At 41.0% G+C, this 16,195-nt stretch overlaps 1 protein-coding gene across 1 annotated transcript in view; it reads left to right on the top strand.

Annotated features, from left to right (window-relative positions):
* Nucleotides 1-362: 362 nt before the first annotated feature.
* Nucleotides 363-16,195, top strand: part of LOC119649946 — a 542,569-nt gene continuing 526,736 nt past the window's right edge. The window contains exons 1-2 of the mRNA XM_038052366.1: nt 363-694; nt 14,779-15,240. Of these exons, the coding sequence (XP_037908294.1) occupies nt 15,237-15,240 (4 nt within the window). The 5' untranslated portion in view covers nt 363-694; nt 14,779-15,236. The remainder of the gene's footprint in view (nt 695-14,778; nt 15,241-16,195) is intronic.

Genomic DNA, 16,195 nt, shown 5'->3' with positions numbered 1-16,195 from the left:
CAAGTCTTTTGAAGAAATTGATTAAAGTATAATCGGTGGAAACGTGGGGGCGTTCGGGCAAATATCTAAGTCCCCAACAAGAGTGGAAATCGGTCCTGGATATAGTAGTCTCTCGTTCTTGTCCAGTTGCGTGTTATACATATTCTAGCTTGAATGATTACGACTCCACAAGTAGTATAGTGGTTTTTGCGTTGTTGTAGTATCGTGGTCAAGATTCAGAGGGATGCTGTCTACGCAGGTATTTTCTCCAGAATCTACGCGCAACTGCCCCTTCCATGAGAATTTCCTTTCGTTCTAACGGTGGGGTATTTTCACAGAAAGTTCAGAATTTTCCCAGCCACGTTCAGTCGAGATGCGGATTTGAAACGTTTCGTACCGGGAAGTTGTATCGCGCGCTCAGTGTGAAGTGCTGTGTTCAGTATTGTGTCCTGTTTCTTTTGAGCGCTAGTGTGTTTGTTTGGTGACAGTAATGAAGATTGTCAAATCCGCGAGGAAGTATCTGAGAAAATATACTGTTGTTAAAGTGGCTAAGTGTTCTGAATAAATATGTGTCAGGCAATTAGGTGCCCTGGTCCTAGTGTACCTAGTGATTCAGTGACGTCAGTGTCAACCGGAGTCTAAGTTGTAACTTCGTCTGCTCTTAATAAACTGGAAACTTAGAAAAGATCTTACAATAGACGGTTTGAATCCGACGGTAATATGCAACATTATATAAAATTGTCTACCGTGAAGGCCAATCAAATTTGCACGAATTCAAACTCACTTCTAAATCTATGATACTATTTCTCACTGGAAGGTCGGAACCTGCGATATTCCTGGGGGAAAAATGCTATTTGATATTTATGGCAGCAATTCCTACTGATTCACATCTCGAAAATGTCTTTGAAAGACTCATTTCTTTTTCTTATTCTACTACGAAAGTTTTACATAAGGGTCGAAGGTGTCAGGCAAAATATTGAAACAAAGCTGTCGGTTGTCTCAGACGTGAAGGGGAATGGAAAAACAGGACGAGAGAGAGCGCGCGAAAACGGGTTCGAAAAAATCATGATGACGACGTGTCCTTGAACTACTATTGAGAGGAGAATTCCATAGAAGAAAGCGGATAAATGACGCTCCGCGGAACTCTCTCTCCTTACTCCTTGACTCACATTTGGTCCTTTGAGACAATATTCTGTCGAAGATGGGGAAATTACAGGCCATCATGTGTACGGGGTGCCTTATCCAATTCGGTTTCATATTTTGTAAGTTAATTATTGCAATTTAGTTCTGGACTCCTGATTCCCAGGCTTTCGCCGATATTTGCTTGGGATTCATAGTTCAGGATAACCAATATTATAATAATTTTTAGATTGAAAGCTAGGCAGACTAAGAGTGGAGGATAAAGCAAGCTCCGCTAGGGGATGTGTAGCATTGATGTCGCTGCATGGCCAAGTGAAAGCGATTTCAGGCTCCAACGTAAAATTTTAGAGTGAAAGCGATGACGAGGTGCTGCCTACTTTATGTGAATCCTGGCTGGGTCAAGTTAAATTCGTGCTGCAATTTATGAAAGCCCGAAGTTTTTATGATTCATGGGATTGTGTCGTTTCTGGGGGTGGAATTCCCTGATGTGCATTAACAGAATGTTGGCTATTGAGGGAGATTGTTCAATTTCACAATCCCAAACGGATTATTAATTCATATTCTTAAGGCTGCCAAAAAATCTCTTCTGGAATTAAAAGGTATCGCCATTACCATCGTGAATAAAATGTGCCTTCCCTTCCCAGGCTCGCAGTGGGATAGCGTTGCAAACTTCTCTGCTGAAACATTCATTGCATAATTAAAGTAAGTTTTGTCAAGTAACTACGAAAAACCGATGCAGGGAAATGTATACAAAATTCATCGCAGGGTTTGCAAAAGTATCTACGGGAGGTAATCTGTTACACTGGACGAGATGAACCACTTGAAGTAATTCATTGTAACTGGAACTTTACGTTAAGCAGTTGTCCGCCCCCTTTTTCTATTTTGTGCTATTCGATTATGTAATACTTTCCATTTTTAGGTAAATACCAGGTCATAGGTATTATATAACCGGAATCTTATTATATTGTCAACAGTAAATATCGACAAGTATGGATAAACGGAATTCTGCTGAATATACAAAGCAGAAAGAGTAAATAAACCTAATGGAGATAATAACCCCATCACAGCCCTATTCGCTGGTATTTATGATTGGAAGAAAAAATTCGATTTAATTCCGAAAGTTGGGGTGGGAATCTAAGAAATTACATTGCATCCAATGCATTTAGCATGATTCTTCCATGAGTAAAAAGGACGCAATTACGCAAAGTTGATTGTTTCGAGACTCATTCCAAAACGTTCCAACGATCTGCTGAAGCTAAAATAATTTACTCTTAAGTACATGTATCGCTGATGTAGAAATGCTGGATCATTATATTGAATATAAGAATGCATTCATATAAGCACCTATGCCAAGTTTAATTCTTTGAGCCGCTAATAATTTCCTTGTCAATGGGAGACGAAAATTTTAAAGGGGTTTTGTTTGTAAAACGAAACCTTATTAAAGTCGGTTCAATGTCTGCCTGTCTTTCTTTTCCTTTGGTGCTGGAAATCTTGCAAAGATGGCACATGTGCCAGCGTGTGGCATTTTTACCTATGAAAACCACCCCTTAACTCTCGTTCTCTTCGCCGCGGATCACCACAAAGTATGAGTCCGCCATGTCGTTAACTGCATTAGAGTTCTTCTGGCATGCAAGCATTTTCTCAATTATATTTTCTGGTATTACTGCCCCCCCCCAATGTTTCCTCTAGACTTTTCCCTTTCTCTATGAATCTAGGACAATGGTAGAAAATATGCGCCTGGCCCTCCGGAATACCATCGCAGTTGGGACCTTTAGGTGAGTTGTCCAATTTAAACCTAAGAGTTATTTACGGTATCCGCCGTATCCCATGAGAAACTCTCGCCTTGCGTTCTCTGGGTCCACACTTTGATGCTGGAAATCCATCTATGGGTTTATCGACCTTTTTCCGCCCGTTCACACCGTTGCCACCTGCTTAGCGATTTCTCCCTTTTGGCGTTTTCTACGAGCCGGCCAAAGGAAGAATCGCGCATCATAGATGCACGTCATCTCATTGAAAAAAACGTCGATCAGCATCATTCTAGCTACTGTGTAGGCCGCCTTGTCTGAGGTGCTCCTAAAGCGACAGTACACTCTTAAGACAATTTTTCTATAAACTGAGCTCATGCGGTATGCAATGCAGTTGTTCAAATTGGCACTGCGTAGAGTAGTATCGAGCTCATCACTCTAGCTATAAGTAGCCTACGAGTACATCGCGGCCCCCAACATTTGGCATCATCATTACCACGGCAGTGTTAACATTGGACGCCTTAATACAAACATGCTGTAATTACCGCTTGAAATTCAGCCTGGTATCTACCATCACTCCAAGGTATTTAATTGCCGGTTTTGAAGTGATGATATACTTCCCCATTCTGATACGAGCAGTGGTTTCCTTACATCGTTTCGTGATAAGCACTGCCTCTGTTTTATCCTCCGCGAGAACAAGACCTGCATCTTTCATGCACTTCTTTATAGTAGTGATTGCTTCGGATGAATTTAGTTCCACATCAGCCTGATGTCTTGCAGCATCACGGCTATGTTATTGGCGTAATAGACTTTTGCGGCCTCGCGAGCAAGTGGAATGTTGAGCGCGTCATTATACATGATGTTCCATAATAGCAGTTTCAGAACAGAGCCCTGTAGAACACCAGCGGAGGCCATTCTTTGGTTCCATTGTCTGTGTCGTATCAGAGCCTGTTAAATAGCTATCGACAAGAGCAGTTAAGCAACCGCCGACAAAGACCTCTATATAAGGTTCCAACTGGCCATGTTAAACGCATTTTGCGTCAAGGTTAATCAGAGCACAATACCTGCTAGTGCCACCCCTTCTTTGTATCGCATTTTCGGCTAAGACAGTGACCAGTGTTAAGGCATCGACGGTTGATCTGACTGTACGGAAGCCGAATTATCAGTCTGATAAGCCTCCCCGACTCTTCATAGCCGGGAGTAATCTGCTGAGGATTGTTCGCTCCAATATTTTCCCTATATTGTTGAATAGACATAATGGTCTGTAAGAGAATGGTTCACCAGGAGGCTTACGAGGTTTAGGCAACAACACTACCCGTTGTCTTTTCTATACTTCGGGAAATATCACATCCACCAAGCATGTTCCAAACAACTATACAAATATGTCTGGCAGCACTTTCGTCGTCTTCAGGCCGTAACCGCTTGAGCTCTCCTGGTGAAAAAAGCTGCTCGGTCTACTTTTACTCAATGCTGTATAGTTTGGTTCCACAAAACCGCCCTATTTGTAGGATCTGCTAACCATACATTACTGTTGGGGTTTCTATAGGATTCGTTTACTATAGCCGATTCGTATGTGGCCTGCGAAAGCTGGTCTTGAGCGACCCTGCATTTAGGTTGATTTGGATAAACCTCATTTTTCCACTGCACATAACGCCTTTTTGAACTCAGGATGCCTGCCCCTTCCCGCAATATACCTGCCGCCTAGGCCCTCCTTTTCATCGCACAACATGCATCCTTATTACACTCGCGGATAATGTAACTAGTTTCTCCTTAACGTCTGCATCGGTTAGACTGACCAACCGCACTTGAATCTTTTCAGCTCCAGTATAACCTCTTTTCGTTCACATTTCTCCCCAAGTCTTTGAGATCTAGGTGTGCTTTCACCTTTCTTAGTATGGCTGCGTGCTTGAGATGAAGCTTGCCTCGGAACGGATTTTCATTCTCTTCTTTTCCATTTTAGGCTTTTTTTGACCCAACTTTAATCCAATCGTAGTGTAGCTTTCGATCGGACATAGTGACTCTAGTGTCTTAGGCACTTTTCGCCCGCCTACCGAGGTTTTAGGCTCCTAGCTCAAAGTGGGCGATTCTTTTTTTTTTTTTTTGGAAACCTGCTGATTTTCTGGATGTTTCTTTCCTTTTCCCGACCCTCCTTTTTCTCTGTCCATCCGCCAGTATACGGTTGGATGTCACCTGCGTTGACTACGTTACCTTTGAAAGAGTAATTTTAAGGCTCTCCTTTGATTCTTTCGCATTTTCTCGCGATTTGTCATATAGAACCCTGATGCTCCCTTCATATGCTTGCTTGCTTAGTATACATTGTGGTTATTTTTAATAAATTCTAACACCCCAAGCAAAATGCAAAATGAATCTTTTAGGTGGAACTTCTGTTCCACAGCCTCCATTGTTTTTTCTGCACATTTTGAGGCATTAATGGGCTTTGAACCCCTGCACTGTAAGCTTCTTTTCGTTCGTATTCGTTTATTCCATCCAGGAGCCATTTTTGTCCACGGCTGGGCGTTTTCCTGTGACCTAGCCGGCTTGCGCATAAACATACCCATGCACGCACGCTTCCAAATGCGCACAAGTCAACATTCATATTCATCCGTGAAACATTCCCTTATCCGCACGAAGGGACGCGCCTGTTCATTTTTCTGTCCTTTTTCTTAGAAACCGATCTATCGATTGATACAAAATTTCGTAAGATGGTGGGAACTGTAAATTCCCATACATACAGTAAGATATATCTGCCTACGTTGAGTTGGGGGGTGTAAAAGTTTTTCCCCCGAATATAGTCAGTTGGGTATCAAATGAAAGACTTTATCCATTCTCAAGAACTACCAGACCGCAAAACCTAAAAAAAAATAATGAAGCTGCCTCTATAGGGTTCCTGGCCTCGCAATACTGCCCATACCGATATCTATTTTAATTAAATTAATAATAGTATATTACTACGCTTTTGGGAAATTGACTAGAAATCCTCCTTAAGTTTTTCCTAGGGTTACAACAGCTATAATTTGCACTAATATAACCTAGTGCGAAGCATAATATCCCCAAGTTTAATCAAAATCGTACGATTACTGATAAAAGTACAGTAGCTCAAAATTGTCTGTTGCGTGTAGTACAACCCAAAATATTAAATATCAGTATCACACTTAAGTGAATAGTTACTGGCCGGGATAGTTCTACACACAAATATACTTACACAAAAAAAACAAACAAAACCTTCTTGAATTATGATACAACATTTTTAGTTGACAAATTTGGTAATTGTTTTTTGCGATCCAATTGGCCTCTTCCAACAAAATTGTGATGGGAAGTATATTTCCATTTGTAGTATTCTGAATCCAAAAATTCAAATGTTTTCTTATTCTGCCGCTATCGTCCATTCTTTTCAATTTAGGTCCTATTATTCTTTCGTTACGGGTAACATCTCATCTGTTTAAGTTTCCTAACCGTGGAACTGATTTCTGCTTTTATACTCCAGTGTTTTCATGGCAATGCATGTGCTTTCGAGGCTTGTTTTTTAACAATGTTACTAACGTTTTCTATATCTAGGTCCTCGGATGGGTCCTCATTTATTATATTCCAAAATGCACCGATTGTATTCCTTAATATTTTATTGTTGAATGTTTGCATAATTAAGATTTTGTGTTAACACAAATGCTTATTAAAATCAAACCACTGTCTGTCCGCTGGTCCGTCTCTTTGCTGTTCACACGCGCTTCCCCTTCCCACCTCTCGTCTCTTTTCTTTACTGTAGAAACTGGGGCTGGGCTGGATAATCCTCACCAGTACCGATTAGGTGACACCCCAACCAGAATTTATGGAGCCGCATTTTATCAACAAAAAGAAGGTCGTGGTAATGCTCATAAACATAAGTTGAAATAGACTTTGCTGGCTATCAACAGCCGTGCGTGGATTTCGTCGTCATAGCTGTAATCGATAGCGATTTTCGACTCTAGATAGGAGAAATGATCAATGGTCACACTGTTGTATTCTTTTATCTTCATTGTCTGTTTACAAGTTGACTAGTGATGTTTGATGTTGTTGTTATGTCAGTATCTTCAGCATAGCCCAGTGTTGGCTGGACTTGCATTGGATAGAGCTTCTGGAATCTACATCTTCATCACAGATAACTATTTCCAGGGTCAGGTTAAAGGGGATGCAATATAGGGCCCTGACTTGACCGCTGTTTCTGGTGAACGGTCTTGAGAATGATCCTGCTGCTTTGATTTGGCCTTACAGTCAGTCTTATTCCGGTATGTGGAAATGGATCTATGTAGCCAGACACGGTGAACCTGAGAAGGCTCCCAGCCGATAGTAACGGAAGATACTGAGAAAGAAGGCGAACAGAAATCTGACGAAAAAAAGCACAACTTTCGGCCGAGGAACAAGCTGGTGACACCGGTCGCCCCACACTGGATACAGCAGACTCTTTATTTAGCGTCTATTCTTACATTGGACTTCACTTATATCAACAAGCGTAAAGGCAAGTTAAATTAACCTGAAACATGGTAAAGCCTCTTTCTATCTACTGGCAGAAAGGTGGGCAAAGATGCAGAACTGCTCCTATATATTTTTTGTACAAGAAGCATGAGTTCGTTTTAATTAAATCTGTGGCATTGGATCAGTAAAAGGGCTAGGATCTTCTCAGACGTAAGATCCTCTAGACTGAGAGCACCCGTCCTGATCTCAAAAGTGTTAGAGGCCATTCTGAGACAATTATGTTTCCTGGAACCTAGTTGTGCCAAAGTTGCCTCCAGGTACCTACCCTCTAATTCTCAATGTCCCACACTGACGCAAGAACTAAGGGATCTGGTAGTGTATCCAGAATCAAGTAGCTTTGATCTCTTAATAAGTTGCTACGCGAGCGCTCAACATATTCATTGCGGCAGTAACAAATACAATCCTAGAGGAGAAAAGCTGTTTGCTTTTCTCACTTTAACTAGTCTGATGATCGCGAACATGGGGAGATTGTCGGGCCAAGAAGAAGTAAAGTAATTGACCTAACGATCTGCACTTCAAACTTGTTAAAGTTGATGAGAGACTGACGGGTGCTAGGTCAAGCCTCGCTTATCATTCCTCCTCTGAATCTAGTCTGATTATTTCAAGCGAGCAGCATATAACAGAATGTACCTTTCCAAATGTTCCAAATGTTTCCAAAATGTTGTGATACCGCGAGAGAGCATGGTATCGTTGAAACTTGAATTAAATGGATCTATGCGATGCTCATGCATAGATAGCTGTGTGCTGAACTGGGTGTTGATCGCTACCTAAAATCAAAAGCAATGAAAATCTGCCCACAAGGAGATGTGCTACCGTCGCTTCTGTAGATATGAGAGCACAGAAAATTGGAGGTGTTATTGAGAGCCTTGAGCAGTCCTATGATCACTTCAAAAACCATTTGGAAATGAAGACACAAGAGAAGAGTCCTCCGAAGAATTTTTGGCCCCCTACATGAAGATGGACGATTCCGTAGTCTACATAATCTATGAGCGATACCATGACCGTCAGGTTGTGGATAAAATCCGGCTCAATAGGTTGTGCTGGGTGGGTCACTTAATCCGTATAGATGAAGATGATTCAGCCCCGGAATTTCTATAAGGGCAATATTTATGGTAGAAAAAGAAGACGAGGCAGACCCTGTCTGGGATGAAGCGACGGCGTAGGTCAGGACGCTAGACAGCTTTTAGGGATATCGAATTGATGGACCTCGGCGCAAAACCGGGCTCTCTGGAGTTCCTTATTAAGGCAGGCCTAGATCGAATACCGGTTGTTGCGCCGTTGATGATGATGAATGAAGAAACCGGTTGACCTGATCATTATGGTGTAGCGGGACATGAAATGTCTTAGAAAAGAGGGTTCATTTTCCCTTTATCCGGGCTGGAACCACAAATTAAAGTCTCAGTAGCATTGGCTAATGCTGCTTTCAAAACTTTCAAAGAAACTTCCCATAATGAATTGGCCACCATTAACTAGCTGGGCATATGTGGAGAAAAATCATTCTCAAAGAAGATACCTGCCCATCCTGCAATAAAGAAGCGGGATCCACGAAACATTTTCTGTGTGATTGCTGCGCTAATGGACTTATTTGACATCAAATTTTTTGTGCTAATGTGCTTTAAGCTGCATCGGGTGCATCCACTAACGGAGATCCTGCGATACATAAACGTTTCCCATATTCCGGTTAGACGGGAAGCAGAGTAAAATGGATCATTTGGGTTTGAGCGTTCAGGGACGTCGCCTCCCCCACCTCGCACACACACACTGATGACACCGCAAATGTCTTCGACGCAGAGAGAACATAGGCGCAGAACAACATCAACTTAATGGCGCTGAGATATCATAGTTGCATTTTCAGACTTCTGAAGGGTTATCTAGTACTGTTAATCCTAAAACGGCACCGTGTACAGTAGCATCGTTCTCCAGATATATGAGTTAACCTTACCTCGCTTAACCCCAGAATATGCATTCTGTACCGCTTGAGTTTTCATTTAAGTTGAAGAAGGAAAGCATTCTGAAGGCCACAATACTATTTTAGGGAAGTGTACGGAAATTCCAGAGTCTAATTCGTGGGATGGTTCTCGTTTCTCTAGTTCAATATAATTTGAGATTTGCAGGCTTTTAGCCCACAAATCTCTATACCCTCTAGTCGCCCTTCATGGCAAAAACGGATCTGCGTTTTTGGCCTCTAACCGAGATCCCATTCCCCCGCTTCATGGGTAGAGTTAAAGTTTGCTTTTATAAATAGATTATTTCTCCTTCCTTTGGCACCCACCGGATATTTTCCAAGATATTAAACTGCTATGAAAACGATCGTCCTATCGTCGATTTAATTTGTTCTTGTTATAGGGTACGTGCTTCATACCAGCTTGGTTCGAAAAACTAAAGGGATCCAGTGAACTATGATATCTTTGTGGAATCACTTTGATTTCGTCGACGACATCTGCTTGTGCTCTGGCTGAATCATGGACCTAGACAAATGGCTGTGGATCTGGGGAAGGAGACAGACGGAATCGGACAGAAGATAAATGTCGATCAATTTGTACATATAGGCAGTGTTACTGGATTTGGTGGCACTCGAGACCTTTTTCCAGAATCTAGAAATATAGCTCTCCTAATAGCAGCATCGGGTTGGGATTGTTTCGTGCCCGATTTCTCTCCGTGCTTCTAATAGGGAAAGTTCTACGCCCAAGATCTAAGTTTGTCCTTTTCTTTTTTTTATGCGTTGGAAGGTGGAAAGGTTCAAAGCTTACCGCTGGCTTCCGCTTTCACTCAATCACCTCCTTCCCCTTTGCTTATCCTATGGGACTGCCATTTCGGTATTATGTCGCGGGATGGGATCAGTTACGAACTGCGCCTCGTCTCGTTATTTGTAACTTTCCTCCGTAGCTCCTCCTTCCTCAGCAGATTGTGGTTCGCCTTCAAGATGTTTCAGAGGCTAGCGTGTGGTCCGTGATATTCTCGGATGTCGATGGGGATCATGCCTACTATCACACAGGCTGCTTCGTCTGATGTTGTACGGTAAACGCACGACGTTCGCAATGCATGAATTTCAGTCTTTGGTCAACCACGACTCCTAAGTATTTAAGCGTTGGCTGCGACTGTATGCTGTGTTCACCAATCCTGATGTTTATCGACGTTTGCTTGCTCTAGCAAGACCTGTTACAATCCTATTGAAGATGATCCGTTCGAAAAGTTTGCCGATGCCGTTGAGCAGGCATGTAGGCCTATAAGGCGAAGGATCACCCAGAGGTTTATTTTCCGGGAATATTCTATCTTTGAGGCACCTCGTATATGTTTCAGCGAACCACCGTGGAACTGCTTTAATCCTGAATGTCGTGCTCATGGCACTGGTAATACCGAGACATACAGTTTCTTGCAGTAGGATCAGTTTACAGCGAAAACTCTTTTGTTTCACTTCAACTCAACACAATATGGATGTATAAATTAAGATTTGCCTAACAACAACATTACGTAATACGATATACACAGTCCATAATGAACTCAGAAACTTAAATATTCATATATGCGTATTTCGTAAGTGGCAATTGCTTATATGTACATATTGTGTGAGTTAATTGTACAATTCAGACGGAACCACATATTTGCTTCAAACACAGACATCTGCCTGCCTTTTGTGTGATAAGACATTTGCTTTGTATTTGCTTTCAAGTGTTTTCTCTTCAGAAATCAATCCTTCAATATCTTTCGAGTTTATATCTACATATTGCTGCACCTGCCCTTTAAAAACCTTATTAAAATCGGTTCAATGTGTAGTTCTGTCTGTCTTTTTTTTCAGGAGGTGGAAATCTTCAAAAGACACTGGTCTGGACGCACTAGCGTGTGGGATTTTTACCCACTAAAACCACCCCTGACTCCCAGCCTGCCCGCGGGACCACCATAAGGTATTACATCACGGGGCGGAGTCAGCTTATTCTAGCTTAGTCACCTTTCTTCTATACGCGGCGCACGTGTCCGCGCTTCTCTCCTCTTCTCTGCCCTTCGCAGGTTATTATGGATAGATGTGATCATGCAGTTGACCGCATCCCAATTTTCTTGATGTGCTACCATTTTCGGCACTAGATTTTCTTAGCATCTTCGAAATGCTTTGCGCCAACAACCAGCGCTATGTCGTCAGCGTAACCCACCACTGTCGCTTCCTCCGGAAGGGGAAGATTAAGTACGTTGTTGTACATGATGTTTCAGAGTAGTGGGCCCAATACGGAGCCCTGCGGGACACCCGCGGAAACAACGTACTCCTGGGGTCCATGATCGGTGTCATACCAACGCCTTCTTTCAGTTTAATAACTATCGACGATAGCAACGAGATAGGCCCGTCGCTAGCGATTTTTATATTAGATTTCAATTGGCCGAATTGAATGTATTTTTCACGTCCAGGGTTACTACCAGGCAATTTTTGCTGGTACTACCCTTTCCGTGAATTGCATTTTCGGCCTGTCGGTCTGTCTGTCACACGCACTTTTCTCAGAAACAGCTATACAGATTGACACATTTGGTGAGAAGGTGGGAACTGTGAACGCCCAGACATACAGTGAGTGATATCCTTCTACGTTGAGATTAAGAGGGGTCCCCATGCATACAAAAGGGGGGTGTAACATTTTTTTACACCGAATATAGTCATGTTAGGTATCAACTGAAAGGACTCGATTAGCACTTTTCTAAGCCGGTCTTAGTTTTGACATTTGTTAGAAAGGCGGAGAGTGGAAGGGGTGGAAAGTGATGATTTCTTTAACGAACCCATTCTCAGAAACGTCCTTATACACCTAAAAAAAGGGAAGATGGTCGTGTGGGGTTTAAAAAAAAAGTTTCGATTCGAAGCACATTTGATATTTTCACATTAGTTGCAAAGGGGAGGAGTGCGGTAGTCCGAAATGGGACAATTACTTGTAGCCCCTGTTCTCACAAACTACTGGACTCAGATTTTTCATCTGAGAAAAAATACGTTAGTCCGGTTGCCTCAATATATTTCCTGTATATTTTTATATTTTGAAAATTACCTGCGAACCCCACTCAAGTCCAACCTTGATCCCTAAAATTACAGTAGGAAAGCCTGGAATAAGCAGCATCATACTGGAAAGTTTGGTAAAATTCCTACCATAGTAGGTAAAAAATGCTCATTTCGCGTCAAATAACTACTTTTTAAGAGAACTTATCAGTCCCATGTCTTATTGAATATCAGGTATAAACTTTAATGACAATAACTGGTTCGTCGATGGTCAAAAGACCATCCTGAGTTGCCGGAGATGACTTAGAGGGAAAACCTAAAGATATGACGAAATTGACCATGAAGGTAAATTCCGCAAATATTGTGGATCCATCGAAATGTTCCGATGACTCGAGCTTGCACGCCTCTGTGCTAGCAGAGCTCGGGAATATGGAGGAGAGGGGTCCTTCGAACACTTCGATTCCCCACGTGTCTTTGTACAAAAATTAACATGCCCTTGCCGGTGTGTGGGTCCGCACCGGATCCTGAAAAATATCCACACATGGGGATTCGGACGATTGAGGGAAGATATACGGCGGATAAGATCCTTCATCATTGCTCCTCCTGCTTCGGATGGTTAATGAATCGCGGCGTTTGAGGTTCCCACTTTTTCTTGACATTCTCAGGCCATTATTTTGGAGGATGTCCTTGAGAGAGTTTTGCGGGGTATGGAGGAGGAGAAAAGAAGGGAGTCCTCAAATTAACAAGAAATTTACCTGGAATTTATTAAATTCCATTTAAGGCAACAAAAGCAAGATAACAAACTAAAATGAACACGAAAGAAACAACATGAAAGTTTCACGAAGACAAACCATTAAAAAGAAAATAATAAAATGAATACAAAAATAATGAAAAAAAAAATACGATGAAAATAATCTTCTTTTTTCAGCCTTTGTCCCGTTCACAGGCGGGGTCGGCTTGTCGTGATCGGTTTCACCATTTGGCTCTATCGAATGCCTGATCTGGGTGTAATCTCGAGGCTTTTAAATTCCTATCCAGCGTATCTAGCCACCGTTGTTTCGGCCTGCCTTTTGGTCGTTTACCACCGACTTCGATGTTCAGACCAATCTTGGCAAATGAAGAAGCCTTTCTCGCAATTTTCCCCACGATCTTTGCAACTCTATAACGATCGCGGATATCCTCATTTCGGATGTGATCAACACGTGTCACGCCGCTAGTCCAACGCAACATCTTCGTCTCCATTATCGCGAGACGCCGTTCATTGTCTTTTTTGTAGTTGGCCAACACTCAGAACCATAGAAGGCAACAGGAGGGGCGAAAAGAATAGAAAAGGAAAATTAAGAAATATAAAGTTAATGTAGAAAAGCAAAAAAATCAAGTCAAAAACAAGGCGGGAACCGGAAGCTGGAAGCTGCACGTATGAAAGGTTTTGTGTATTTCTTTTATAAAGGCATTTGAGTGTGTATTTATCCCATTAGTACGAAGCACGTATTATATGCATATATTATGTGAGAATATCCACATTCAGTCTTGAATTTACAAAGAAGCGACAACTCTGACTTATTATAACTTTTTTAGTAATTGTGGGATTTCTACCAACGCTGGTAGAATCGTGCGCTATGTTATACCTTTCATTGTGCCAGTATGAACTTAAGGGGGGTTTCGCGGCCAATTACTAAAAACTGTAGTAATATACTATTATCCACTTTATTTGAGCAGATATCGGCCTAGGCACCATATAGTGGTTTTTTGGTTGGATAGTTTCTGAGAATGGTCCGTTAAGGAAATAATCACTTTCAACAACTCTCACTCCACCTTGCCAACAAATGCCAAAAGCCGGGATCGGAAAGTACTAATCGAGAGAAAAATGCGTGGCATAGACAGACAATAAACCGATTTTACTAAAGTTTTGTTTTATATAATACAAAACCTTAACAATGAGCTTTTCATGTGTTAACACATTTATTGTCATCTTAATCAGTCCAACTAACTGGAATAGTCTAGAAAGCAAAGTGTAAGATACCAGGAAACTTTACAAATACTGAAGATGCGAGTACGCCTGTGAGCTGTAATTAAAGGACCACATTTACTACTTTGAACTTTCCTTTTCATATCAGGATTTTGTTTCAAACTTTCTTTTAGGCATGATATGAAGCTGGTTTTATATTCATGCTCCTCAATGGGTTTTGAAAAGTAGCAGATCGGTGGTATTTTTTGTAAGCCTACTTTTATTATGTATGTGCCATCGGAGCTACGATTATTTTTTCTTGATCTCCCATCCTAAAGTGTGGATGAGCTGGAGTTTTTAAATGGAACTGACCATGGATAAAAAGATATTTACTCCAAACAGTAAATTCTTTTGCAATTGGTCTATATTAATCATTTATCTTCAATATAAAATTTAGCAGTTGACAGATAATATTAACTTTTGTTTCTACTTTTCAGGAGATGGCAAAGTTCTGTGAGATATCCAACTAAATGACTAGAAGGATAGTGAACCGCATATACGAGAAGAATTGCTTCCGTACGGTACGGGTGAATAGACGCCACTGAATGACTCCATCAGAAGGAAAAACCACACTTTTTGAAAACTTAAACGCTCAATATCCAGCCAAAGTGAAGTGGTAACAAAATCGATTTTCACTGCCAAGAAAAGTGTTATCAATACCATTTAGTGCTTTTCGTGTTCATTCTCAACCAAAAAATGTGAAAATGTGTTCATGCAAAGTTTTTGTTCAATTCACTTTTGAACTTAAAATATCGGGTAGAGTGTTCGCCGCAAAGTGAAATAGTGAATTTCTTCGATTTCGAAGAAAGAAAGGAAAATAGTGAAAAGTGCTTCCACGGAGCTCCTTTGAAGAAACTGACGGAAACTTTTCAGGAAGCGAAAGGATTCTACAAAAATGAGTAAGTTCTTTTGATATGCGAGATACCTAAGGCAGCTCTTTTCAGCATGGGAGAGCAAAAACTATGCAGAAGTGAATCTGCAAATGAAGCATGTTATCAGCTGAGTTTTGTTAAGCTATTGGAAAGTTCAGGTGGTCGTGGTAGGAAATATTCGAAAGGTTCAGCATATTAGGCCGCATATTTGTCTGTGAAAGTGAAAAGCGGTAGGAGAAAATGCTATATCACACTGGTTAGCTTGTTCAATATTCTTTTTAAATGATTTCAGATTTTTAAATGAATAAGAGAGCGGTAATAAACTTTGGGCATCAAATACTGGGAACATATTTTTCTAAAGAAACTTTGCGATTCTTTTATTGGTTATGAAAGTTGTGAATATAGAAGAATCTATGTTACGAAATTTGTATCACTATGATAACTACACTATTAATATGCTACACAAATTAAAAAATGCTCATTTCACGATCTCACACATTTTGCTATAATACCTTCTTTGTGTTAAGGGGAGAGATAACTGCCCAAACAACCCTTTTTTCATAATTTTTTCATCTAGAAATGTTGTTTTATATACTATACTTTAATATAATGCGGTATTAATTTGGTATATTTACATGAAATATTTCTCTTTTGTTTCACTGTTAAAAACAGAAAATGCCAGCAATATTTGAACTTATTTCAAGGACGTCGCAATCGGAATGCCAAGCCTAGCGTTTTAATTTTTATCCGAAAAATATTAAAATCGGTTTACGGTTTGTCTAGCACGCCGAACGAAATTTGGTGGAAAGGTGAGGTGGGAACTGTGCATTCCCTCATATGCAGTGAGCAACATCATTCTGCGTTGAATTGAAGGGGGTATGCATGTATGTAAACGCATGGTGTCAAATGTTTTTTCACTAAATATTGTCATGTGGGAAAACGAATGAAAGGTTTTGATTAGTACTTTCAAAAGCAGGCTAAT

This window comes from Hermetia illucens, chromosome 2 (genome assembly GCF_905115235.1).
Source record: "Hermetia illucens chromosome 2, iHerIll2.2.curated.20191125, whole genome shotgun sequence".
NCBI lineage: Eukaryota > Metazoa > Arthropoda > Insecta > Diptera > Stratiomyidae > Hermetia > Hermetia illucens.
The sequence above is the reverse complement of the archived record's forward strand: the minus strand, read 5'-3'. Positions and strand labels throughout refer to the sequence as shown.